We start from the raw sequence: 26,809 nt of genomic DNA, 5'->3' as shown, positions 1-26,809 counted from the left end.
AAGATCAAAAAATGGTGTTTCCATTCATGTTGTTGCATTTACTCATGAAACATTCAACATAAGCTCTTTCAAATTTTAATATGTTGATACTGATGACAAAATGCAGGTCAAATTTGATATTGACGATTTGCACTTTCACCGTTCATCAGTTATGGTTCTTGTGATATTGCCAGGACACAAATAAATGTTAATAAATCCGGTTTGCTGTCGTTGTGACAGCCTCTTGTTGAGAATTATGATAACTATATTTGATATATAGATTCCTTGCAATGTCTACGTGTCTGTCAGGTATGGTTCACTTAACCCTGACCTCATTTCATGGATAAGTGATCAAGTCTGTATCTAAGATACATTTCGCATTATGTCAGCTATATTTGGTGTATGGTATGAAATTGTTGTAAGATGTACATAGATTTAGGAAGATGTGGTGTGCGAGCCAATGAGAAAACTCTCCATCCAAATAACAATTTATAAAAGTAAACCATTATAGGTCAATGTACGGCCTTCAACACGGAGCCTTGGCTCACACAGAACAAGAAGATATAAAGAGCCCCAAAATTACTAGTGTAAAACCATTCAACGGGAAAACCAACGGTCTAATTTATATTAAAAAAACGAGAAACGAGAAACATGTATAAATAACATAAACAAACGACAACTACTGTACATCAGATTCCTGACTTAGTACATGTGCAAACATTTGCAGCGGGATTGTCTGCCTTGCAGGTTTCATCGTAACTTGACCTCAATTTCATGGTTTTATTGGACAATGTTGAGTTTTTATGTTTTGGTCTACTTCTGAGAAAGTTTCAGCGAAAGGGCTTCTATATTTAGGAGATGGAATGATTGTTAGGTTAAGGTCTATCAGACAGGGTTCATTGGTCAATGATAAGATTTTGAGGTTCTGTTTCTCATTTACCATTAGGACCACTATATTTGATGAATGGAATGATTGTAAGGTGTACATGTCTGTATGGCAGTGTTCATCTGACCATGAAATCATTTTCATAAAACATTGGTTATGTTAATTGTGTGTGATACTTGTATATAAAACCTTCATGTTATCGACTTCCAATGTGTATTCAATGATAAGTAATGCAGAATAAACATTAAGCACATGCACTCTTGTGCATCGGTCTGGTTTTTTTTAAGTACTATACGCATTTGGTCTGGGGATACGGTGAAAACTATTTGTATACAAAGTTTCTGTCTGTCATATTTACTTTGTCCCTGGCCTCATTTTCATTGTTTCACTGACTGCTTGAAAGAAAATAAACACAAAGTTTTTTTGTAATGTCAATGTCTCACTAATGAGTAACAAAGTTGCAATATGGTATATGGGTACCTTGCAAGGTCCACCAGAAAGGGTTCATCTGACATCGACCTTATTTCATAGATCAGCGGTCAAGTTTAAAGTAACATGATCAGGTCTGTTTCTCAGATACTTTAAGCAGTAGGCCAACTAAATATTTGGTGTAAGGAATGATTGTAAGTGTACAGGTCAGTCTGATAGGTTTGATCTGACCTTTACCTAAATTTCATTAGTCAATTTTTAAGTTTTTTGCGTTTTTATCTGTTTTTCAAGTTCTTAAGCAAGAGGTTAACCATGTTTGGTGTCAAGAATGGTTGGACGGAGTACATGTCTGTCTGCCTTGTATCATCTAACCTTGACCTGCGCTTCAGGGGCATTAGTCAAAGTTAAGTATTTTTGTTTTGGTCTGTTTTTCAATTAGGTCAACTTTATTTGGTACATGGGATAATTCAGTCGTTGGCACCGACAACATTTAGGAATAGAAATGTATAGTATTTCGCTAGTTTTGAAAAAAATCAATAACATGTTAAAGCATTTACAATATAGAGACCGTCAACACGCTATGAAGAACCAAATGAAGCATAGAAAAAACCGTACTGGATCGAATAACGAACAAAAATTATTATTCAAAGTCGCTACTTATGATGTTGAAAAACATTATATGAAACATTATCAACATATTGACAAGATGGAATGATGAATACTCGAAACTCTTTTCAGGGAACAGCGAGAAAATAAGTGACAAATTTATCACCCGTTTAAAACGTTGAATGATCAATGGGAAGATGAAATGTGTGTAGCGCGGACAATATTCAACAAATAACAGATATGCATGATCCGATTTCGCCAGAAGAAAACTAAAACTGCACGGAGACAAGCGAAAAGCAAATCTAATTTAGAAATTTTTAGTACATAACGAATTGTTAAACGCATGTTTCCTGTACTGTACTGTTCAAGATTTTTGTTGTACAACATCATCTATCCCTTGCTGAAAAAAGGATTTTCGAAATCCGCTTGGATACCGTTTCATTAGTCATCTTTACGCCATTGCAAAGTAATACAGTAAGATACTAGTACTGAATTAACGTCTACATACTTAACTAGAAGATAATAATATTCTATCTGAAGAGCAGACCGGATTTCGTAAATTGCAATCCTTTCTTAATCATATATATATGTAGCCTATGTACTATTCTGAGAACCCGAAAACTACTTGTAATGGAAAAAGATCCATATTCGTGCTTTATCGACTTCAGTAAAGCTTTTCCTTCAGTTGATCACACAAAGCTGTTTAATAAGTTATTGTCGTGTCAATTGGAGTACGTGGTAATATGTACAGGGCAATTAAAACAACATACTCAAAATTACAAGCAGGTGTACGACTTAATGATAAACTCATTGACTGGTTAGCAGTAAAGACTTGTGTAAAGCAAGGGTGTACTCAATCTTTCTCCTTCATTGTTCGCGCTTTTTATTGATGACTTAGTTCCAGTTCTAAATCAGAAAGGGATTTTTCGATGATGTGGCTCTTGAAATTGTTATAAAATAAAGAGATCTCGGCTGAGTTATAACTCATAACATAGAATTCAAAGAATCAGTTGATAAATTGGTAAAAGCTTGGTTCACTTACTTCGCAATACTACGAAATGGACGATATAGACTATGCTACATATACCAAATTGGTTTTTTTCTCAATGTTTTTGCAATTATAGAACACTCATCCAGTGTATAGGGCAGTAAAGGGTATGATTTTTAAAATAGGACCCAATATCGTGCGATACGAACTTTTCGCAGTTTTGGTATGGCTACCCATACTGGAAATATACTACCTATCCGGTTTTCTAAGTACACAATGCAATGTTATTCGACTACTATGCAGGTCATTTCTTATACTTATACCAAATATATTGCAACTAAAATTTTCAATAACAAACACGTTTTGCAGGATCTCAGTATTGACGACTTCAAGTCTAAACCTCCTGATTGCACTTGTGCTAGTTCCCAATTCACAAATATATAATCCGGCTGGCCACGTTATTACCGGTGACCTCAACATTGTTAATAACACTTCCCTATGAAATGTGTTATCGAAAGGTCCAAAATATCGTGAGCCGAAATTCATCAATTGGAAATACAACTTTAAAATTTTGATGGATTCAGTGGAGGATTATGCCAGGCAATGGACTAAGCGAGAGAAGGAAGACGTAGACGCTCTTTCCGAATGGATAAAGGCAGTGAGGTCGTTGATACAATCAGAATTAAGAAACTGAATGGGTCTATCAATGCACATGCTACGTCAATCTTTAAAGACCCTAATGTTGCAAAACACTTATCGTACCTTCATGACAAATATGTTGTCCCCGCAGATAAAACCCCAAACAGCATCGTTCTGGTGTGTAAAACTAATTACATTAACTACTTGATAAACGAATTCAGTATTGACAATTCACTTGGAGACCCAACATATACTAGTACCCTCACGACACTTAGCAAAGAAGAAATCCTGGATAATCATAGGTCTAAGGATTTTCTTATCCCAGGCATAAATTACTTTAGCCGTATTCGGCACAACTTTTTGCAATTTTTTTTCCTCAATGCTCAACAACTTTGTATTTGTTTGGCTTTATAAATATTTTGATATGAGCGTCACTGATGAGTCTTATGTAGACGAAACGCGCGTCTGGCGAACTAAATTATAATCCTGGTACCTTTGATAACTATTTAAACCACTGTGTCGATGCACTGCTGGTGGACGTTTCATCCCGAGGGTATCACCAGCCCATTAGTCAACACTTCGGTGTTGACATGAATATCAATAATGGGGTCATTTTTATAAATTTCCTGTTTACAAAACTTTTAATTTTTCGAAAAACTAAGGAATTTCTTATTCCAGACATAGAATTACTTGAGCCGTATTTGGCACAACTTTTTGGAATTTCGGATCTTCAATGCTCTACAACTTTGTACTTGTTTAGCTTTAGTTTAAACAATATTTATTCAGATAAATCAACATTAAACATATTATACAATGAAATAATATCAGGGATTCAGAAACAAGCAATTTGCTTTTACAAATCTGTCTCCCTTTACAGACATAATACACTTTTTGAACAATACATAAATATAAATACTGGCATGCTCTGTAATAAATATATGAATATGAAAAAGGTGAAAAAGGAAGAAAAAAAAAATTTCATGAGAAAAATAAAATAAAAATAATAATAAATAAACGTGAATAATTGTAATTTATACAGTGTGAAATGCTTGGGTTCCTATTGAGCGATGAGGCATTAACATCAAGGGTTAAAACGTTTACTTTTAATAATATATTTTTGCACCAAACTGAATAAAATACTATTTTGCTCATCTGAGAGTACCGTTGATCCAAAAAGCAAAGTTTTTGTGTTTACTTGGACAGGAAGAACTGAGATAGAATCTAATAGTTCATGTCTTAAATTAATGTATATAGGACAAGATAACAGAAAGTGAGTATTTGTTTCTACATCACCACAACGACAATTTGGAGAGTCTACTAAATTACGAACGAAAAGGTGAGAATTCAAAGAACTTGAATCCATTCTTAAGCGAGCATGAAGAATTTGACCAAAACGATGTCCTATATAATAATACGTTGGGACCTTACTATTTTGGGTACTAATTTGTTTTTTGAATAATGATAGAGATTCACATTTTCTTATGTTTAAGTTAAGAGTGTTCCATAGTTTTGTTGTTGCAGGGATGAAATATTCAGAATATAAACGGGTCCGTGTGTTGACTTGGATAATATTATTTCTTTGTCTTGTATTATGATCATGCCTACTTCCTACTGAATCAGGCAATAAGTCTCTTAAATACTCTGGAGTTTTATTATTCAAAATTTTGTGATAATGAATTAGTCTATGATTGCGTCGTCTTTCAGATAATTTTTCCCATCGAGTTTCAATATATAAATTGTTTATACTGGTAAGTTTAGTACCCCCCGTGACGATACGCGCTGCGTCAAGCTGGATATTTTCAAGTTTAGCAATCAAGTTCTGATTTTGGGAGTCCCAAACGACATCGGCATATTCGAGAATTGGGCGAACAAATGATATGTAAACTTTTTCAAGTGAAAATCTATCAAGAATATTTTTCATTTTTCTCATTATATTTATTCTTTTGTAAGCTTTAGAAACTATATATTCAATATGGTCGTTCCAGGATCCGTTGTTAGATAAAAAGACACCTAGATGTTTGTGTTTGCTAACTGTTTGTAGCTCTTGGGTATTCATATTTAATGGAGGATGAAAGGGTCTATTTACTTTTTTTGAAATTATCATACTTTTAGTTTTTTGGGCATTAAAATTCACAAGCCATTTTTTTGACCAATTATAAATCTTAGCTTTATAAATATTTTGATATGAGCGTCACTGATGAGTCTTATGTAGACGAAACGCGCGTCTGGCGTACTAAATTATAATCCTGGTACCTTTGATAACTATTTAAACCACTGTGTCCATGCAACTGCTGGTGGACGTTTCGTCCCCGAGGGTATCACCAGCCCAGTAGTCAACACTCCGGTGTTGACATGAATATCAATAATGTGGTCATTTTTATAAATTTCCGGTTTTCAAAACTTTGTATTTTTCGAAAAACTAAGGATTTTCTTATCCCAGGCATAGATTACCTTAGCCGTATTTGACACAACTTTTTGGAATTTTTGATCCTCAATGCTCTACAACTTAGTACTTGTTTGGCTCTATACATATTTTGAAAGGAGCGTCACTAATGAGTCTTATGTAGATGAAACGCGCGTCTGACGTACTAAATTATAATCCTGGTACCTTTGATAACTATAATTTCTGATTTGGTACAGGACATTTTAAGAAACAATGATGGGTTGAACCTGGTTTAATGGCATGTCAGACCTCCCTCTTTATCACAATGTTAAACATATATATATATCGCTTAAATGACAACACTACTTGACAGAAATACACAAACACAAACACACACTAGAACATTCAGCACAGAGAAACGCAGAAACAAATAATATAATAGTCGACACACCATTCAGAACAACAACGAACATATTTCATCAACGACAAATACCACAGAATATGAGAAACAGTGACCTGCTTACGTAACTATGAGAAATATGGTAAATGACTCCACAAGTTTGACACCTTGACGAAATAAGATTATGTTTCTTTGCAGAGGTCTTCAAATAATCAACTTACATTTTTTTTCAAGATACTGCGTTTGTAGTTTTGTTTACAATTTTAAAATAATATTTCCAACTGATACCCCTAAAACCATGTTTTTATCCGGTCATAAAGATGTTTTGATTGCGGACAAGGATTGATTCTAGATAAGGTATGCTAATTTGATTCAATGGTAAGGGATCTAGAAAAAAAAATCATTATAGTTCTATATTTAAAAAAAAAATAGGTGTAGTTAAATTGGATATTCTATTTCTATTCACCGACGCATATAGCTCTCCAATGACTACACTGAATAGAACGAAAGAGTATCGTATTAAATATATGAAATGTTGTGGTCGGTTCCTTAAATCACAAAGGTGCTTTCAAATCTAATAGGCGCATTTAGTACAATATAGGTCGGCGATCAAAGTATTAACGGTATGTTTGATTTTTCACACTTTTAGTCATATCAAAATATGTATATAGCATTATATTTTAGTTTTTACAAATTTGTGAAAATGGTGGACTTACTTTATTAACGAAACAGTCGATGTGTTATACAAATACTCGTCTTTAAAATAGAAACGAAATATATTTAATGATATATTGTGGTTCTTCTTGAAGGTGAATACCAATGAAATTGTTTTGTTTAATAAATAAGTATAACCAAATTACAATAAGTATCTGAAATAAAGAAATAACAATGCACAAACTCGATAAAATATATCAAAATTTCGTGTGTATTTTAGTCTCGACGCCGTCTGTTTGATTTCATGTTTTAGCTTTTGGAGTGAAATTAAGAGATAACTGTATTGTATTTGAAGCTTTAAGGACGTCCATCGGTAGTTTTACTGTCGCAAATTTAGTTTACCTGGCGACGCGGAGCGGAGACAGGTAAACGGGTATTTGCGACAGTAAAACTACCGATGGACGTCCGCAAAGCTTCAAATACAATACAGTTATCTCTATTCTAATGCAAAACAAGTTCATAATTAAATTTCAATCATTATTTCAGTGTAAAATCTTCATTAAAGAAAATTCCGCGAAAAGATGTTATCTTCTTTGGTCCCTACACTAGGTGACGTCATAGGTATGCTTCCGGCGTCAAACATAAACACCGGGCGTTTTCTGGCTTCTGTGCCGCTTCAGAATGTAATAAAATTTCATAAAAAGAAGATTTATAGGCGCAACAAGTGAGTTTTTTGTTTATTATTGTAGAAATAACATGTCAATACATTCCGAAATTCAAAATGTCGACTTCCTTAGTTACAGACAAGGAGATAGAGAATTTTACGCTTGCTGTCATCCAATCAGAACAATTGTTACAAAATAATTGCATTAGAATTGTTCATCTTTGTTTCAATTTCAATGTTGACATTATTTTCCTTTCAATAGCTGAACACGACTGTAACGGATCACATCAATCAGGCAATAAATCAAGTAATACCTATGCGGTTTAATCTACATACGTATCTTTATTCATCAAAAAATATAAGTTTGGCTTCATATACTGTTAGTATCGTAACAACCGATTCTCTACAATAAAATACAGATACACATAAACATACATCGTAAGTAAAAATATAACTTAAAAGCTAAAGGCATAATACTAATCAAACAATATGATTCACTTTCCTTCACGCTTCACAAGTAACTTGTTAAATTAAAAAGTTAATTAGAATAAATATTAATTTATAAATACTTTTACAATTCTTAATATTTCTTCTTTAAATAAATATTGTTCACAAAAATGTACATAAATTATATCTTACCGATTATGATCTCTCTATAAAGTAATGATGTGTCTCCGAATATCAAATAACTTGCAATGAATAAAAAACTAGACAACGCAACGTACGTCAAAAGCGAAACGTCATAAAACTTAAAAACGGGAAATATTATAATGTTCATGAGCGCAACGTTACATATGCGCAAATACCCAAAATTAGTATCTACAAGTATTATAAATAAAATAAATAAATTCAGTAATAATATATAAAGTAACCCAACAATTTGGAATTACATTTCAAATCTTACAACGACTATAACATATGGTAACCAATATCTAGCTAATGGGTTGAATCGAAGGTCACATGTATACGGATTCAATGAGGTGGTCGGCGATATTTCTTAGTGTCTAATGTCCCTTTAAGCCGTTAAGGTAAACATACCTCAAATATATTTTTTTGCTACCCATACTGAAACGAGAATCATTGTACAAATACGCAAATGTGTGATTTACAAAGATATCAGAAAATAAATGGAGGTTCTGATTACATAATGCTATTGTCGAAGGGACTACAATTAAAGTTTGTATATCATATTTGGCTCTACAGGTATTAATCATTGCCAAACATTGTATGAAAAACAATAGGTAAGCCGTGGTTATTTGAATGAATTGTATGAATTGTAGAATTGTATAAAATTACTTCAGCTATGTGGTTTATTTTCATTACATACACAACTGTATGAAGTATTTTAATACTCGATTATAATAGTTACACAATTATTCAAATTATCAAATACAGGTTTCAAATTACATTACTATTTAAACTATCGTTTTTTTTGTCATTCCTCAAAGTCACAATTGGACTGAAATCTCCAAACGTCATGGTTTTGGTTAATTATATATACCTTAGAATGCTGAAACGAATAATATATTTGTGCTTTTTCATTTCTTAATCATTCACAGACTATAAGATTATCGACAAGTCAGTAGTTTTGTTATCATATTTCCCAAACCTTTTCATAATTCTGTTTAATTGGACAAAATATGACGTCTCTGATTTTTTACGTGGATATAGAACTGTTTTGCCCGATAAGAGAAGTAACTTATAACTGTGAAATGAATGTGTTCGTCACTTTCTAGGTCTAAACTCAAAATAATAGTCTACAATACAGGAGGAAAACGTAGAAAAAATTACCTTTTTAATAAAATTAACACAGAAATAATGTACGGAATGGGGCTACCGTCGTCTTCATTGTCTGTAAAATGTTTGTGTACTGATAAATATGTTTAACTACAGGCATTTGAATAGATGGATTCCTGTTTTTACTATTGCAACACGGAAAAAAATTCATTCGTATAAAATAAGTTGAATGAAGGTACAACTTTGGTTATGTAATTATATCTGAAGTATACGGAAGCGTATTAGTGCCACACAACTTTTTTTTAAAAGTTCTTTGTATGTTTGATTTATATAACACAAACCTTCGCCTTTTAACACAAAAATTTCGAAATAACGCAAACCTTTCCGAAATAACGCAAACATTTTGATTTCAATTATTCATTAAGTTTTTTATGGTATTCATTTAACATGTATGATTTAATTTGAAATCAGTGTTTTTGTAAATGTCGACATTTGCATGTTCGTCTGTCATTAAATTGCGGTTGTGATTTAGTTAAAAAAAACAAAAAGGACAATTAACACACCGCCTCATAATTAGGTCTTTCCACTTTTCCGTGGAAAGACCTATTGGATTTCTTCTGATTATTTTTTTTTTCTTCCCCTAATTTTTTTCCTTCGCTGTTTTATTGTTTCACAAGATGTCGCTTAGATTTTTGGAATATGATATCGAACACTTTATACGTTTTTAAAACCAACTCTGCTTAACCGAATACTTTCCCAAATAAGAGTTATCTCCCTGAACATTGTTTTCCTTGTTATCTCTAAGGCTTCGCAACCGTAAAAGAAACCGATGAATTTATTTTTCCAAATTGCTCGTTATATCCTCAGGATGTTCTGTTTTATTTTGACCGAAGCCGTATATAGATTCCATATGAGAGTTATCCCTCCTTTTATGTTTGATATAAGAATATGCATTTCTAACTGGTAAACCATAAGTGATAGAGACCTAGGGTCTTTTGATTTGAGATCCTTGGTTCAAAAAAATGAAAATAAGGTCAAGGTCAAAGGTCAAGGTCATATTATAAATTTTGATTTTGGCTTAATTTCACTTATTTTCAAAAACCGTATAACTTATCGACAAATTATGTTGACTAAATTGTTAGTTGCGACATGTTGTAACGTAAATTTTAGTCGAAAGAGTATGTATACATTTGATGCCAGTTTTGACCCCTTTTATATCTTATATTTGTTGTAAGGTAATACAACTCATTAACAATATATTGTAGAGGCCTAGAGTCTTTTGATTTGAGGTCCTTGGTTGATGACCTCGAAATTGAGCTCAAGGTCATAGGTAAATGTAACGTTTTAGATTTTGACCTTTGCTTTTACCTCATATGTATACATGTTTAAGACATGGGACTTTTTAAATTAGGTTGCAAGCAATGTGATCTAGAAAAAGACAACCGGAAGTGACCTTTTGTAAACCAGAAGTAGCTATATTTTATACTTAATTAATGAAAAAGTATATAGAACCATATATTTTTGGAATCAGTGCTAATTAAACAATAAAAAATAACCGGAAGTAACATATTTTAAACCGGAAGTAAAAAATGGTCTCCCTAATTAATATCTTTTTGTATAGAAACCATATATTTTTGGAATAAGCGTTCAATAAGCTGTCATTTGACGCTAAAATTGACATTTAAAATCAAATTTTAATATTTAAAGAAAGGTCTTAACTGGTGGAAAGACCATCAATGGTTCTCTGAACAATTGGTTTTTAATTATAATAGATATGCGTATGAATGAATGAATACTTGTAGTGCAATTATACACAAATTAAGAATGGTTTTTGTATAAAAAAATTATATTAATTTATCAGGAAAATAGACATGGTATACATGATATAGGTTTGCGTTATTTCGCAAAGGTTTCCGTTATAATGCAAAAGTCTGCATTATACTGCAAAGGTTTTCGTTATTTTATTTCTCTACCTGTGTGCCTTTCACATTCTGACGTCAAGCGCGCGATTCTACGTCAGAGTTAATGTTAATCTAGCTTTTCGGTCCCAGTGCTTTAGATCTTTCGGTCGTTTTTGGGTGAATTTGGCATTCATAAATAAAATTCAAAAATAAGAAAGCAATGAATGAGGTTGTTAAATTTGATACATGCCTTTTTGTGCTTCTTTGTTGAATATTTGTTTGTTTTTATTATAATTTAGATACTTGTGGTACTTGTACATCCTGTCATAATGTTATTGTTTATGATATTTCTCGTATTCTTGTCTTTCATATTTGCTAATGTCCTATGTCTATATGCCTTTTGATGTTATTTCGATACATATATCGTGGCTCTGTAATCATACATCCCGTTATTGTTGTGCTATTGTAAAACATGTTTGTATGCTTGTTTTTCAGTTTTGCTGTGTGCTTTGTCTATATGTCTTTTTATGTTTCATTGATACATATCTGAGGTGGCTCTGTACGTATACATCCCGTCATTGTGTTATTGTACTATGGTATATTTGTGCAATCTTGTCTTTAATTTTTGCTTTTGCTAATATGCCTGGTCTTTATGTCATTTTGTGTTTCTTTGTTACATATTTGTTTGATTTTTTAGTGATTAAGATTATAAAACAATGTTGACTGCTTTTTCCCTATTTTGATATTTTTCCCTATTTGTTTTGTTCACACATCGTTGTCAATATAATGGAATTTGATGCGACTGTCATACCAGAGAGTGTTTAAGCTAGCTATAAAACCAGGTTCAACCCACCATTTTCTACATAAGACAATGCTTGTACCAAGTCAGGAATATGACACTTGTTATCCATTCGTTTGATGTGTTTGTGCTTTTGATTTTGTCATTTGATTAGGGACTTTTCGTTTTAAATTTTCCTCGGAGTTCTGTATTTTAGTAATTTTACTTTATACAAAGAGGTAATTAATTAAGAACTTGTAAGCAACTGATATTCTAACCTCCTTAAGCAAAGTTCAGTAGTTGTAGCAATTTTTCAAGTATCCAGTTTGTTTATATAAAGCTCATAAAGTATTCAAACACCGTTTCCTTTTCATTTTTCCTTATTAATGCGTTTCACATTTATAAAGTATTTTGGTCATGTAATTGTTTTTATTACCAAAAAATATAGAACAGAAGTTTAACTTAAAGATCACAGTTTTGCATACAGGAGATAAGTTCCTTAAAATCAAATGGTTTCCACAATTTTACCACTGCAATTTTATGTTATGTATCATTGTATGGTCTAGCTACGGAACCGTAGCTCTTAGGTCCGCAAATAGTCAAAATATAACATAAGGACCTAAGAGCTACGGTTCCGCAGCTATGTATGGTCATGCAAGTAACAAAATACTATGTGAAGGACATACTGATAATACCATTAAGCCAACTATTAATTCTTTGAAAGGAATCGAATGATTAAACGATGATTTTGAGTTAGAGTAAACACAGCGTGCATTAAGATTTTACGACTCCTTTTCTGTATATTAATGTGAAGACATGCAATAAATACAAAAGTAATGCTGAATGTACAACCTATAAAACAACTGATCATAATGCGAAAACTGAAGCTAATTTCCATTTCATTTAGTGTCTCAAAATGAGTAATCAAGTCAACCAAAAGATTTTAAACTCCTTAAAGACACTAGGATCATAAATTGCTACCTGCATTTACGTCTACTTAAAAGTCATCCGTAGCGATCGATCCGAACGAGTTAGAAAACAAACAAAAAAATTTGAAAAACAGATATTGACATGAATTCCTAAATCAAAATCTAAACTAAAATTCAGAATCCATGCTCTTTGTTCGTAATCAAAACTTATTTGGGATCATAAGAAGAAAAAAATCACATAAGTGACCCCCCCCCCTTTCCCCCTAAAAATAAATCTTCACCTTTTGCTAAGAAGTCTTAGAAAATATAATGAGTATCGTAGGATGTCATTTAGAAGCATGGGTCTCTCATGCCACAACCATAGCTACACAATCAACATTACATGATGATCGTGCTTTAATAGTATTCATTTCACGAACCCCTTAAACTTTCACAGGATCCCAACTGGTACTTTCAAGGAGTAAGAAATTAAGAGAAATGGCCAATTAAAATTGAAGATGTGTTTTACACTCAGGCAAATATGTTTTACATTTAATCGGTACTAAATGAGTATACTTTGATGAAAAACCTACATTGAAAAAAAGTTTCTTAGCGTTTATTTCTTGTGTTTGAGAGGATACATGATTAAATTTAAACATGGTACAGGGATGTCTTATTTTTACTACATATTGGGATCCATCGTTAATTTATCATGTAGCTATACTAGTTATCAAAAGGTATCAGGATAAATTGAAACGATCATTGATATTTCCCTGTGTACGTTGTTTTATCTAACGCCATGTTGTCCCAGGTAAGAGTGTCCTTATTGAAACTCTCCCAACATTTTTTATCACTACATGTAACGTCTATGTTATAAAGGCACATACGTTTCAATATTGTATTTATATTGTGAAATAGATCAAACTTATGACAAACTTATGACAAACGCGATGATTTTGATTTTCCATAGTCAACTTTCCATTTCTGTGTGACAACATCCCAGCGGCACCAGCATATAGAGTATTTGTGTCTCAATTGATACGTTACTCTAAAGCTATCTCAAAGTACGTTGATTGTGTTGAACGAGTAATACTGCTTTCTCAAAGGTTGCTAAGACCGGGCTGTGAATCAATCAAATTAAGGTTATCACTCAAGAAATTTTACGGTCGCATCATGAGCTGATTGACCATTATGTCAAAAGTGTGTCAGAAATCATATATGATACTCTTCAGTCATAATAACCTTCCATCATTACCGAACTGAAAAAAGAAATATCACGACGGGTGCCGTATACGGTGCAGGAAATGCTTACCCTTCCGGAGCTCCTGATTTCACTCCCGGTTTTTTGTGGAGTTCGTGTTGTTTCTTATTTATCATTTATAACTGTTGAGGTAAATGTCCTTTGGTTTTGTGAGTCTTTGTTTACTCCTTGGTTTTGATTGTTATTGTCTTATGCGTTCAGTATTTTTATACTTGTTTTTGTTTAAATGTATTTCTGGTCGAGTTAAACCATTTCAATTGATATTTCATAGCGTATCTTTTTATATTGTAATGTTATACTACTGTATCATGTTTGAGTGAAGGTTGGCTCCTATTAAAACGTTTAAATCCGCTTCGTTCTTTTGCACTTGTCGTAAGTCAGGAGTCTGTTGTTCAGTGGTTGTCGTTTGTTGGTGTGGTTCAAAGGAGTTTCAATCGGGAAAAAGACATAATTTGTGAAATTACAGATTAAACTACTGTTCTTGCAACTACAGATATCAGACTGCGATAACATGTCCCATTGAGGTGTGCCACAGATTTATCGTATTGTAATATTGAGTTCTGCCACAGATTTATCGTATTGCAAAATTGAGTTGTGCCACAGATTTATCATATTGCAATTTTGAGTTGTGCCACAGATTTATCATATTGCAATTTTGAGTTGTGCCACAGATTTATCGTATTGCAATATTGAGTTGTGCCATAGATTTATCGTATTGCAATATTGAGTTGTGCCACAGATTTATCGTATTAAAATATTGAATTGTGCCACAGATTTATCGTACTGCATTTGTCTTTAATTCTAACATAATTAACGAATACATATCTAAATCAAAACACAATCATTTGCATGGAATGATATTTTATACGAATATAATATAAATTTAGGTATCCAAAGGAGTATTAGGGCATTAAGCCCTGTTTTAGTATTGAGACATCAGAACATTTTCGAATTTGTACAAAATGTATGAAAATGCATTTATAAGAGAAAGCAATATAACTTAATCGCCCAATATTTATAAAAAATTGACGTCACCTTACGTCACAATATATGCTTTTGTCAATAAGACGAAGAATACTGATGAATTGATATGCTGTTTGACATTTACATTTCATTGTTAAACATCATGACCTGACGAGGAACGATATAATATACAATAAACTTTAATATAGCTATTTTCCATAATTTCACCGACTTTAAAGATGTTTGATCGATTAGTTAAAGTTGTAATATTATATTGATATTGTAGAATGAAGAAGATGTACTCTAAAGTGGCAATTGTTCTATTTGTAACAGCTATGACTACTAACAGTGTATCACCCTGTCCCTTCAACTGTTCCTGTACCACATACACTGATGGAGTTTATTTAGATTGCATAAACGGAGGACTGGTCGCTATTCCAACAGACTTCCAGAATGACTTATTCCGCATGTAATATGTTTCTTTTTTCTCATTTTTTCATCCTTAGTTATTAGTTCAAAATATTTCATAATTATTAAAAGAAATGACAGTATATGTTAATTTATGAAAAAGGCGAGACGATAACAAGCGGTCTATCAAAATTTTTATAGTAGTTGTCAAAAAACAAAATCATGACCACGAGGAACAAAAAGAAACAGCTGCTGTAAAAACACTACACGGCCAAACTATAGAGGTTGGGCAAAATGTACCGTAGCAAAACTTGGATGGTGAAAAAAAACCATAAAAAGTCCCTTACATTTGTTTAGAAATGATAACAATGTGATACATAATTTTAAATATCCACGAATGATAACCAAACAAAATCTACTGTGTTTTAGAAAGACCACAATCACGACTATATTGCAAACATTTTATTTATTGGAATGACAATATCCTTCAACATGTTCAACTATATTGCAATCATTTTCTTTATTTGAATGACAATATCATTCAACATGTTCAACTATCTTTTGTTTTATCTCTTCTTTTCTTTTTTTCATTGGCGAAAAATCACCTCTCGTAAACCTTTGTCAAACAGAATTTGATGAAATATAAACTATAGTTGGCGATGCTGTAGTGAAAAAGTGTCTTATCAACAGCCTGTATTGTCTTTTATAAACATACAGGACTGGTTGCATTGCAGTCAGGTGTCCATATATATTATGTGATACGAATCCCAACGATGCAATTATTTCTCATGGTTCAAAAGACCGTTAATATTTTGCTTAACAACTTTTTCGTGATACTGAGTAACACAAAGCATTGAAATGGCTAGGACGTCATCTCTAAACAGTATCTGGTCCAAACTGAAGTTTTATATATTTCTAGTTGATGACCGAGCGGTCAACAAACGGTTTTATTCGAAGTGTCGCGGTGAAAAAGTATTCTAACAAAATCATATGGTTTCATAAGTACCAGTAAATATAAGGCATTGATTCATAAAAAAGTAAGGCAAACCACATAAAACACATTAAAGCACCTGACTGCGCTTGCTCTAGGATAATATTGAACATTGAACTATATTTTTTATATTATGAAATTTTCAGATTTTCCAGGCCATCATTTCATACATTTACAAAAGACTTTTCAGTTCATTTTTTCTGAATGTTTCAAAATGAATCGTTCGAATGTTTAAGATCGAATTATTTGCCTTTAAGTTTGACTTAGAATAACGAAAAATACATAACAGTTGGTTTTAATATAAATGGCATTTTGATCAACAGTGGGAAATTGCAACTTGGTAAAAAAAATCCGTTTTATTACATTTTGTACTTTAATACTGGAAATTTGAATCTGATATTCCACTGTCAATATTGCAATTTTTTTTCTTTTAAAAGTAAGAACACTGTCTTCTGTATATTTAATATATGTAATATAAAAAGTGTATTTAAGGTTAAAGGTAAAGTCAAACATAGACAGCTAGCTATTGAATCCTCACAAAGATAATCCCTAGATTTTGAAATGGTTCAATTATACACAAGTATATAAAATACAAAGGAGTAGGTCCAGTAAGACCCCTTTTTGGCCCCAAAATTAAGCAGTTTTACAAAATTGTTAAAATGTGAACTTTTAGTTATTTATTGGACAGTAGAATGCTTCTGCTACATTAATATGGGCTGTTTTTGACATCACAATGCGCATATATCGGGTACTGGCACCATTAAGTCATGCTAAATTACTGAAATCTTCACAATTCTAGCATTTTAGTCAAATTTTACACGGTTTCCGTGTAAAACGAAGGTGGCCGCATACGTGTTCATCCTTAATATTAAAATCTAAGTTGTATTTAATGATAATACATAACATATATTATAACGCTGCCTCCCTGGTGTTAGAGTCGGACACCAGAGATAACAGGTTACAAATAAAAGGGATTTCTTTAACTGGTATGGTTTATATTACTATAAGATGTATGGCCCGACGTCTAATTGGAATACCGTCGAACCAACACACTTTACAGCTTCGTTAACCTAGACTCTAGAGGTCTATCAAATGTTATATGATTATTATTTATGAATAAAAGACAAAGCATATAAAAGTTTTGATCATTTATTTAACAATCTTAAAATGGCAGAGAGAATGGCTGTGACGGCTCTAGCTGTTTCTGGTTTGGTAGGGTTCCTGGTATGGTTGGTCTAACTAATTAAATATACATATATATAACAATCCAGAGTATAACCACTCTGTAGATTCAGTCGACTAGTTTAAAAACTACCATTAGCATATAGCTCATTCAGGCTTACAAAGGGTCTCAATAAAAGAACACCTATAAAATTATGTAGCCTTAATTCAACAACATCTATTTAAAATAACCATCTGTATATAAATACTAATGGTTATTATTGTCACCAAGACATATATTTCTTTGATAATTAAAACTATAGGTATAATTTACCCTCTACATATATTGTCACCAACTATTACCACCCAAACTGAGTCACCGAGATTTACTCCCAACTTCTCCCAAATTCGTCTCCTTAATTTCCTCTAAAAGTCTCCCTAATTGTCTCCTTAATTTCCTCCTAAAGTCTCCCAAATTAGTCTCCTTAATTTACTCCAACAATCTCCCTAATGTATCTTCTTAATTTCCTCCTAAAGTCTCCCCAATTCGTGTCCTAATTTCCTCCTAAATTCTCCGAGATTTCAAGTTTGGTGTTTCATAAAAATCAATTCCAAGCCACAACAATTACTGCTTACCGTAGTTGATCATTTTAGTTTTATAAGAATGTCAGCCAATCCCAGACTCTCTTACATAAGTCGGACCAATCAGCAACCATCTCTCTAATTAAGGAAATTCCCGAAATGGCAATTCAAAATGTAAACACTGAACATTTTATGTAAATAAAGATGTTTTCCAGCTTAAAATCATTAAGAACTAACATATGTATTCATCATAAAGGTTATTACACCAACAGGATAACTTAGGAACACATGAAAAAGGTTAATATCTCAAATATACAACAGAACTAAAGGTACAGGCACTCCGGGAACAAACTTGGTCACCGCGAGTAAATTCCACTCATAACATCACTTGAAACACAATAGAATTAAATCAATTTTAGTGTAATCAGCGTATCGAATACACTCATATGCAAAACATATCATCTCACAGACATCTCCGTATTATTATTTGTACTTAATAACACAGCATATTCAAAAAGGGGGGTTGACGGCATTACATTATAAAGGTTGAGGATGAACACGGATGCGGCCACTTTCATATTTGACAAAAACCATCCGAAAAGTGACATTTTTCTGCATATTTGGTAGATTTTTTCATATTTGAGCTTGAATCGGATCGTTTTTAATGCCTAATCAGTTAAAATCTTTCTCATAAACTAATTGTATCAAATGAAATAGACACTTAAGTGTTTAAAAAGTGGTCAAAATCTTTCGTCAGATGAACCTGAAATTTGAGGCCAAAATCGGTCCTTACCGGACCTACTCCTTTGTATTATAATATTTGAATACACTAAAAACTAAGATGAATTTAGCACAGCGGTTAGCTTCATTGTTCCATATTCAAAATCTAATCATCCACTATCAGACTGTTCATTATTGAGACCTGTATGCCAAATGACTAAATTAGCAATGCCCGTCCTTCCGTCAATCTAAATAAATACATTGATATAATGAAATCAACACATCTATTCAAAACATTATTATTCCTCAAATTTAAAGTTAAACGAAATAACGTAGGTGAGAAAATTTACGATGATGACTTTTGCTCGGAATAAAACAAAACCAAACCTGACCGTTACTATATATAGATTAAATTCATTTCTTTTTTATTCTCCTGTTTGCTAGGTTAAAATAAAAAGGTTTTCATAAAAACGACACGTTATACTGTCATTGACTGTGGATTCATTGATGTTCGTTGTAACCAATTTTCGTGGATAAAAGAAAACTTGCATTTTCGTGGATATTTTTGATTTCGTAGTTTTCCAAAAGTCTGCATAATCATTCAGCAAATTTGACATTTTTGGACCATTCAAATTTGTGGTTTCCCTGTCTTAACGAAATCCATGAAAATTGGTTTCCAACGAATAATACTGAATCCACAGTAGTTGGTATAATAAATTCCAAATACATCAAGAAAATATTTTAAGTAATTGACACGTACAGATGGCGAGATATAGTCTGTTCAAATATCATTTGAAAGTCATTTATTTATAGCAAACACATTTACACAAAAAAATAATTTAAAGAGTGTCCACATTTTTTCTATTCTACCACAAGGACACATTTTGTGACGATTGAAATTTTATGACTGTCTACATATTTCCTTGACAGCCTGTCCATGATTTATGTCGAGTATCGAACATTTTGTTCCACGTACAAATTGATAGGTTGATTAATTGAATGTTGTTTGGTTTACGTCCTATGTTAAATCAAGACGATAACAAACACTTGCAGATCCTGTAATTTAGGTCGATCGGAATGATAGGCAGGATGTTTGGAATGCAACTGAATAATAAGTATATATTTAATAAGGATAACCATTTAGCCCTGCAACAGGCCGACATCGAACCCTTGAATGAACTGTTGCAATGGATTGTAAAAGTGAAGAGCGTGGCATTATATTTTAATGGGGCATCGAAATTGACTTTTCCGTTCCGATCCGCGACCGAATGTAGCTGCGAATTTATACATTTTGTAGAGCAAAAAAGACGTGTGGTTTGGCTTCGGGTCGGAGGAAGACCCCACAATGTTCATAAGGCTGAATTCCGTTCAACCTTCCAGTTCTCTGAGAATAAGCATATAAATAAAGGCAACAGTAGTTTACCGCTGTTTGAAATTCATAAATACTGAGGGAAACACATCAAATATAAGAGGAGAACTACGACATCACAGAAACACAACACTCCTACTACAACACAAAGAGAAACAAACTATAATATAACAATGGCCATTTTCCCGAATTGGAAGAGGACATTTTAAGAAAAAAAGGTTGGTTGAACCTGGATTTGTGGCTAGCCAAACCTCCCGATTTTGTGTCAACATTATATGACAGGACTACAATACAAATAAATGGGAGAACATACATGACCGGGAAATACACAAATAAACAAAAACGACAATGCAACACTTGTTTTGTGGCTAGCCAAGCCTCGTGCTTTAGCGCAATGTTAAATATAACATTAAAATGACAGCATTAAATGACAGGACTACAATACAAATAAAAGCAACCAAACTGTTGGATTTCCCGTTTGAATGTTTTTACACTAGTAATTTTGGGGCCCTTTATAGCTTGTTGCGGTGTGAGCTAAGGCTCCGTGTCGGAGGCCGTACATTGACCTATAATGGTTTACTTTTATACATTGTTATTCGGATGGAGAGTTGTCTCATTGGCACTCACACCACATTTTCCTATATTTAAGAACATGCAGGACAAAGAAATACACAAATAAACCTTACAATAGGACATTTCGACATGCTAATAGTTATCAACGGTACCAGGCTTATAATTTAATACACCATACGTGCGTTTCGTCTATGAAAATTATGTTTATATTAAATTTACTATACCTGGCTTTCCTCTTATCAAAGTTTATTACAAATCGAAAAATTTCATTTGATATTTATAGACAACGATGATGTAGGATTATAGGTAGCTCCAAAAAGAAACATTTCCGTTCTTTTATTCATATTTATATTCGAATATACTTAACCTTTTAATCATGTTATTCGTCAAACATGTGATTTCCTCGAATCTGGAAACAATTCAGAACGGGATAACCATAGTAAGCGTGATATATACTTTAACAAAATATAAACCCAATTGAAACAATGAACAGCCTATCATTAATACATATTGATGGTGAATGAAACTTTCCCTATTAAATGCTACCTGGTCTGTCATATGAAACTAACCCATTTTAAGTGTACACCTAATTTGAATAAATAGTCCACCAACTTCAGTGTATTTTAATATGTTTCTTTGTTTGAGTACATGTTACCGACAAATTACTAACAGCCTGAACATAACATTCGGGTCATCAAAATAAAACGCTGCAAAATCACTTATTGTCAATGTTAAGTTTAAGAAAATATTTCACAGAGATGCCATCTTAACCAATACAAATACCTAATTGTAAACACGAAACATTATATAACTTTTATTATTTTTTAGAGATATGGGTAACAACACTATTACCACAATTGAAGAAGGAGCATTTCGGAATATGACATTATTATATGGAATGTAAGTATCAGTAGTTATGTTATAGATAAAATTATGCTATTTATTGAAAATATCTATCCCTGCTGAGAGCTTTCAAAAATTGAACAATACACCAAAGGGGCAAGCTAAACTCTCAATAGAAAGGAGACAACACCGATGCAAACAAAAAAACACAACGAAAAGTCCAAAATTGAAAAAAAACAATGCTTTAAAAGTGATGCTTTCATAGCGCCTTTCTAGATTTACCTTTATCGAAAACTCTTAAACATTCAAACGACATGAATTTGTAAAACCATACACATATACAGATACCAGAATCAAAGAATTTTTACATAACTATATCGTTGTTTAATTTACTTGTATTATACTACTCATGTCGCTAATGGCAAGTAACAACTCGATGATGTTTCAATTGTTGATTTTTAAAACTAAGAGAGGAGTATTGGTTACAAGTTATATAACGTAAAGGAAAACGTATATTAAAGTGGAAATAAAATACCACGAATTAAAGAGAAAAAGGATAACACAACGACTGAAAGAAAAATGAAGGACCCAAATAAGCAAAGTTGGAAAAAATTAGTAGCTCAAAAATGGTAAGCAGGGCTTTTGTAAGTTAACATTTGATTATGAGAAATATTATTTGCGTATTCAGTAAATATAAGAAGTACTTAATATGTGGAAATACATATAATTAAGTGTAGATAATAGAAAACGCCGATTAAGTTTAAACTAATATTCATAAATTATTCGTGAGAAACAAATACATCCTACATGCTTTAGACGTTACAACGAAAATGAAATAAATCAGTTTTATTTGATTTTTGTTAAGCTGTGTATTGAGAGAGAATTTTTTGGTAAAACTATCTAGAACATCTTCTCACATAAGTGTGCTTTGAATTTGTGTAAATATAATTGCCGATTGTCCATTTTATCCCATTTCATGATTTGAGTCAAAGAACGAAATGTTTTGCTTTATATTTATCTATTTAAAAAATGTCTATGGTGGTTTCTTCATTTTTGCACAAATAATTTTCATACATAATCAAGTAAAATGTCATTATAAAAATGAGGGGTCCATGAAACCGTTTTAAAGTTGAATCATTGTGAATGATACAATTCAGTCGAACAGACATCTTTTCCCAGTATCTCATAGTTAAACCTCGTAATAAATAATATTTCACGTCAGCAATGCATCACCTCCTCTGTAACTTTATCGTATGCCCGAAATACGATACTGCTACAGGGGGAGGTCGATCATGTTGCTGTCTTTTTCCCCATCATACTAGGACCACGGTTCCACTACGACACCAGCCATAATGAAAATTTGTGGAAGTCGTAGCAGGGTTAGACAGTCGTGGTAAAAACGTGTCAATGTCGACATAAACGTAAAGGTCAAAGACAAATTTTTTGCATGCTGAATACATTCGTAGTACAGTCATGGCTAACATTAGTTAAGAAGGTTGTAGTAAGGACAAAGTTAAATCAGAACGGATGTATAAGCATCGTATTGGAAATTGTGGTGAATTCGAGATGCCAGTGGACAAGAAATGGTGCGACCTTACTTGAATTTTATTGCGACTATTCAGATTTCACTACGTCATTATTACGCGGATAAAATTTTAAAAAGAGTAAGTCCTCGCATTCAGAAGATAGACGCCCGACTCAGAAAGGCACGAACCCTGTGAAAGTTATTAATGTACGGTACTTACATTATGGAGATATGTATCAAATCCTTCATTTGGAGTTGTATTTACTATTAAGTATTTATGTTTCTGAGATTTGCCAGACAGTTATCAATTAAGCATGATGCTTTTAGAAGGCCGCTTAAAAAAAGCGGGATACTTGTTTCCTGACTATAAAGTTTTAGTCATTTGTGCTCCTCCTTGATGGATACAGATTTTTATGGATAGGTGTAGGAGGATATAATTTCATGGACGCTAAGATTAACAACGCGGAAGAGTCAAATGAGTGTTTTGAAATCAAGATTATTGGATTTCCAGTGTCCAATCCTTTAACTAATAACGACCTGAACATGATAAAATTGAGAATGGAAATGGGGAATGTGACAAAGAAACAACAACCCACCATAGAACAGACAACAGCAGAAGGTCACCAACGCAGCGAGAAATTCCCGCACCTGGAAGCGTCTTCAGCTGGCTCCTAAACAAATATATATACTAGTTCAGTGATAATGAACGCCATACTTAACTCCAAAGTGTACACAAGAAACTAAAATTAAAACTTGGGACAGGCGCAAAAATGCGGCAGGGTTAAACATGTTTATGAGATCTCACCCCTACCACTATACCTCTAGCCAATGTAGAATAGTAAACGCAGTTCAACTGAAGTCCGAGTCTGGTGTCAGAAGATGTAACCAAAGAAAATAAACAAAATGACAATAATAAATAAATAACAACAGACTATTAGCCATGCCAGCTGCAGACTCCAATTAAACTGATTGAAAGATTATGTCTTCATCTTATGAATATCAGGCACAATCCTTCCCGTAAGGGGTTTAATACACAACTTTTTGTAATTTTGGATCCTCAATGCTCTTCAACTTTGTACTATTTGGTTTTATAAATATTTTGATATGAACGTCACTGATGAGTCTTATGTAGACGAAACGCGCGTCTGGCGTACTAAATAATAATCCTGGTACCTTTGATAACTATTTACACCACTGGGTCGATGCCACTGCTGGTGGACGTTTCGTCCCCGAGGGTATCACCAGCCCAGTAGCCCAGTAGTCAACACTTCGGTGTTGACATGAATATCAATATTGTGGTCATTTTAAAAAATTTCCTTTTCACAAAACTTTGAAACTTTTTCGAAAAACTAAGGATTTTCTTATCCCAGGCATAGATTACCTTAGCCGTATTTGGCACAACTTCTTGGAATTTTGGATCCTCAATGCTCTTCAACTTTGTACTTATTTGGTTTTATAAATATTTTGATATGAGCGTCACTGATGAGTCTTATGTAGACGAAACGCGCGTCTGGCGTACTAAATTATAATCCTGGTACCTTTGATAACTATTAGTATCATACCATCATAACATATATGAGAAGATCATAACCCGATACTTCATCTTGGTACAAGACGCATTTGGGTTGAACATTTATTTGATAGTCATTTTTTATAGAGCGCAGTAACAACTAGTGGAGTCTTGGTTCGATCGTAGAAGGCTCGTACTAGAGGTTTCCCGATTTGCTACCGTACCATCTGTAGTACGAACTTGGAGCCGTCATTTAACTTTTAAAAATAATTGATATATACACTTGATATCAACGTATGTTTTATGATTCATATGCAGAACTATTTTGTAATTGTTTTAGCTGTAATTTAGTACTAATTTCATGTGGTTAAAAAACGTAACTTTTTGTATTCATAGTAAACAATATTGTGTGCACTCGATTATGCTTTCAAGCAACCGTTATGAGTAACCGTTGGTGCAAAAGGTTTATAGTTCATAGTTATTCCCCCCCCCCTGAAAATTCATAGACAAAAAGAAGTTAAATTAAAAAACAAATTCAAAACCTGTATAATTTTTTTTCGTAATAACTTTATATCAATATAAAATGTTTAAGTTTTGTATTTTTTGGTAGGTATTTAGAAAACATGAACAAATACAATTTATTTCAACAAAGTAAATTGTCCTCAATAACAAAAACGTTATGATAAAATAAATCTAAAGCCAAATTCGTATAATTATTCTTGCTTAAGGATGTACTTCGGTGAGGTTTTGAAATAACTGTCAAGTGTTTGTACTCATTGGTGTTTTTTCCATACGATGCAAGGTAAAATATTTGCCCAATAACACTTATTTATCTTTTAACATAAGACTTAATAGCTCATAAAAGGTCATTTGACAAAATTGAAGAAGATTCTTCATTTTCTTTCTTTTGATTTTAGACCCCAATGATAGCAATGCAAATATAAGGTAAAAATTCCCAGTTAGCCTTATCCCGCCATATTTTATAAATCAAATATCTGGAAAAGAAGCTCCATGACCTATCAATATTTTTAGCTTATTTTGATCTTTAACTAATACTCTTCCAGCTTAAAGTATCAATTTTGAATTCTTGATTTAGTTAATTTTACCTTAGATCACATAAGTTCATCCTTAAAAATTCATTAGAAATGAAAATATAGGCTATTCTTGTCTTTGGATAATTGTCATTTAAACCAGTGAACTGTGAATAAGTATGAAAACAAGTACCTTGTGATATGATATGTACAGATAGAATATAGTCCCTGAAAAAATAATCAACTTTTGTTTTATATCGATATAAGAAGATGTGGTATGAGTACTAATGTGACAACTCTCAATCCAAGTCACAATTTGTAAAAGTAAACCATTATAGGTCAAAGTACGGCTTATTATCTTGAAACACCTTTAATAGACCTAAAATAACTTAAACAGCAAAAGTGATCAGCAATTCTAAATCATCAGTCGACTTGCTTTTGTAGTTTTTGCCCACGACTGATAGAAACTGTGAATAGCAAATTGATAAAAAAAAAATATATTATAGGATCTGCAAATAGATCAGTGAAGACGGCATTGTCAGTTGTTTACACATGGAAGTTATTGCCCTTAAATGACAATGTGTATACTTTTGTATGTACGGCAAAATATGGAAAATAGAGAGAAATGTAAACAGAAAAATGAGATTTTAGTCATCAATGATAGTGTAGTCTTTAGATCCTCTAGTTACTTTTTATTTCGATAACCTGATAGCAAAGATATAATTTCCCTTTGATCAATTATGCCAAGAACTATAACTGATATCGTATTCACTTGGCATCCTTCTTTTTTGGAAAATGATCTATACTCTCGGACTAGAAGTTTTTCCTTAAAAGTCTCTCCTTAAATCAATATAAAATAACTTTTATCACTATTTTGATCATAGCGTCATTGATAAGTCGTACATGTAGATGAAACACGC

The 26,809-nt window shown here is 32.7% G+C and overlaps 1 protein-coding gene across 1 annotated transcript in view; it reads left to right on the top strand.

The window, feature by feature from the left end:
• Positions 1–6,808: 6,808 nt before the first annotated feature.
• Positions 6,809–26,809, top strand: part of LOC139481315 (leucine-rich repeat-containing protein 15-like) — a 70,390-nt gene continuing 50,389 nt past the window's right edge. Inside the window, exons 1-3 of the mRNA XM_071264552.1 lie at positions 6,809–6,933; positions 15,463–15,645; positions 21,809–21,880. Coding sequence (XP_071120653.1) covers positions 15,464–15,645; positions 21,809–21,880 — 254 coding nt within the window. The 5' untranslated portion in view covers positions 6,809–6,933; position 15,463. The remainder of the gene's footprint in view (positions 6,934–15,462; positions 15,646–21,808; positions 21,881–26,809) is intronic.

Source organism: Mytilus edulis, chromosome 7 (genome assembly GCF_963676685.1).
Source record: "Mytilus edulis chromosome 7, xbMytEdul2.2, whole genome shotgun sequence".
Classification (NCBI taxonomy): Eukaryota; Metazoa; Mollusca; class Bivalvia; order Mytilida; family Mytilidae; genus Mytilus; species Mytilus edulis.
The sequence above is the reverse complement of the archived record's forward strand: the minus strand, read 5'-3'. Positions and strand labels throughout refer to the sequence as shown.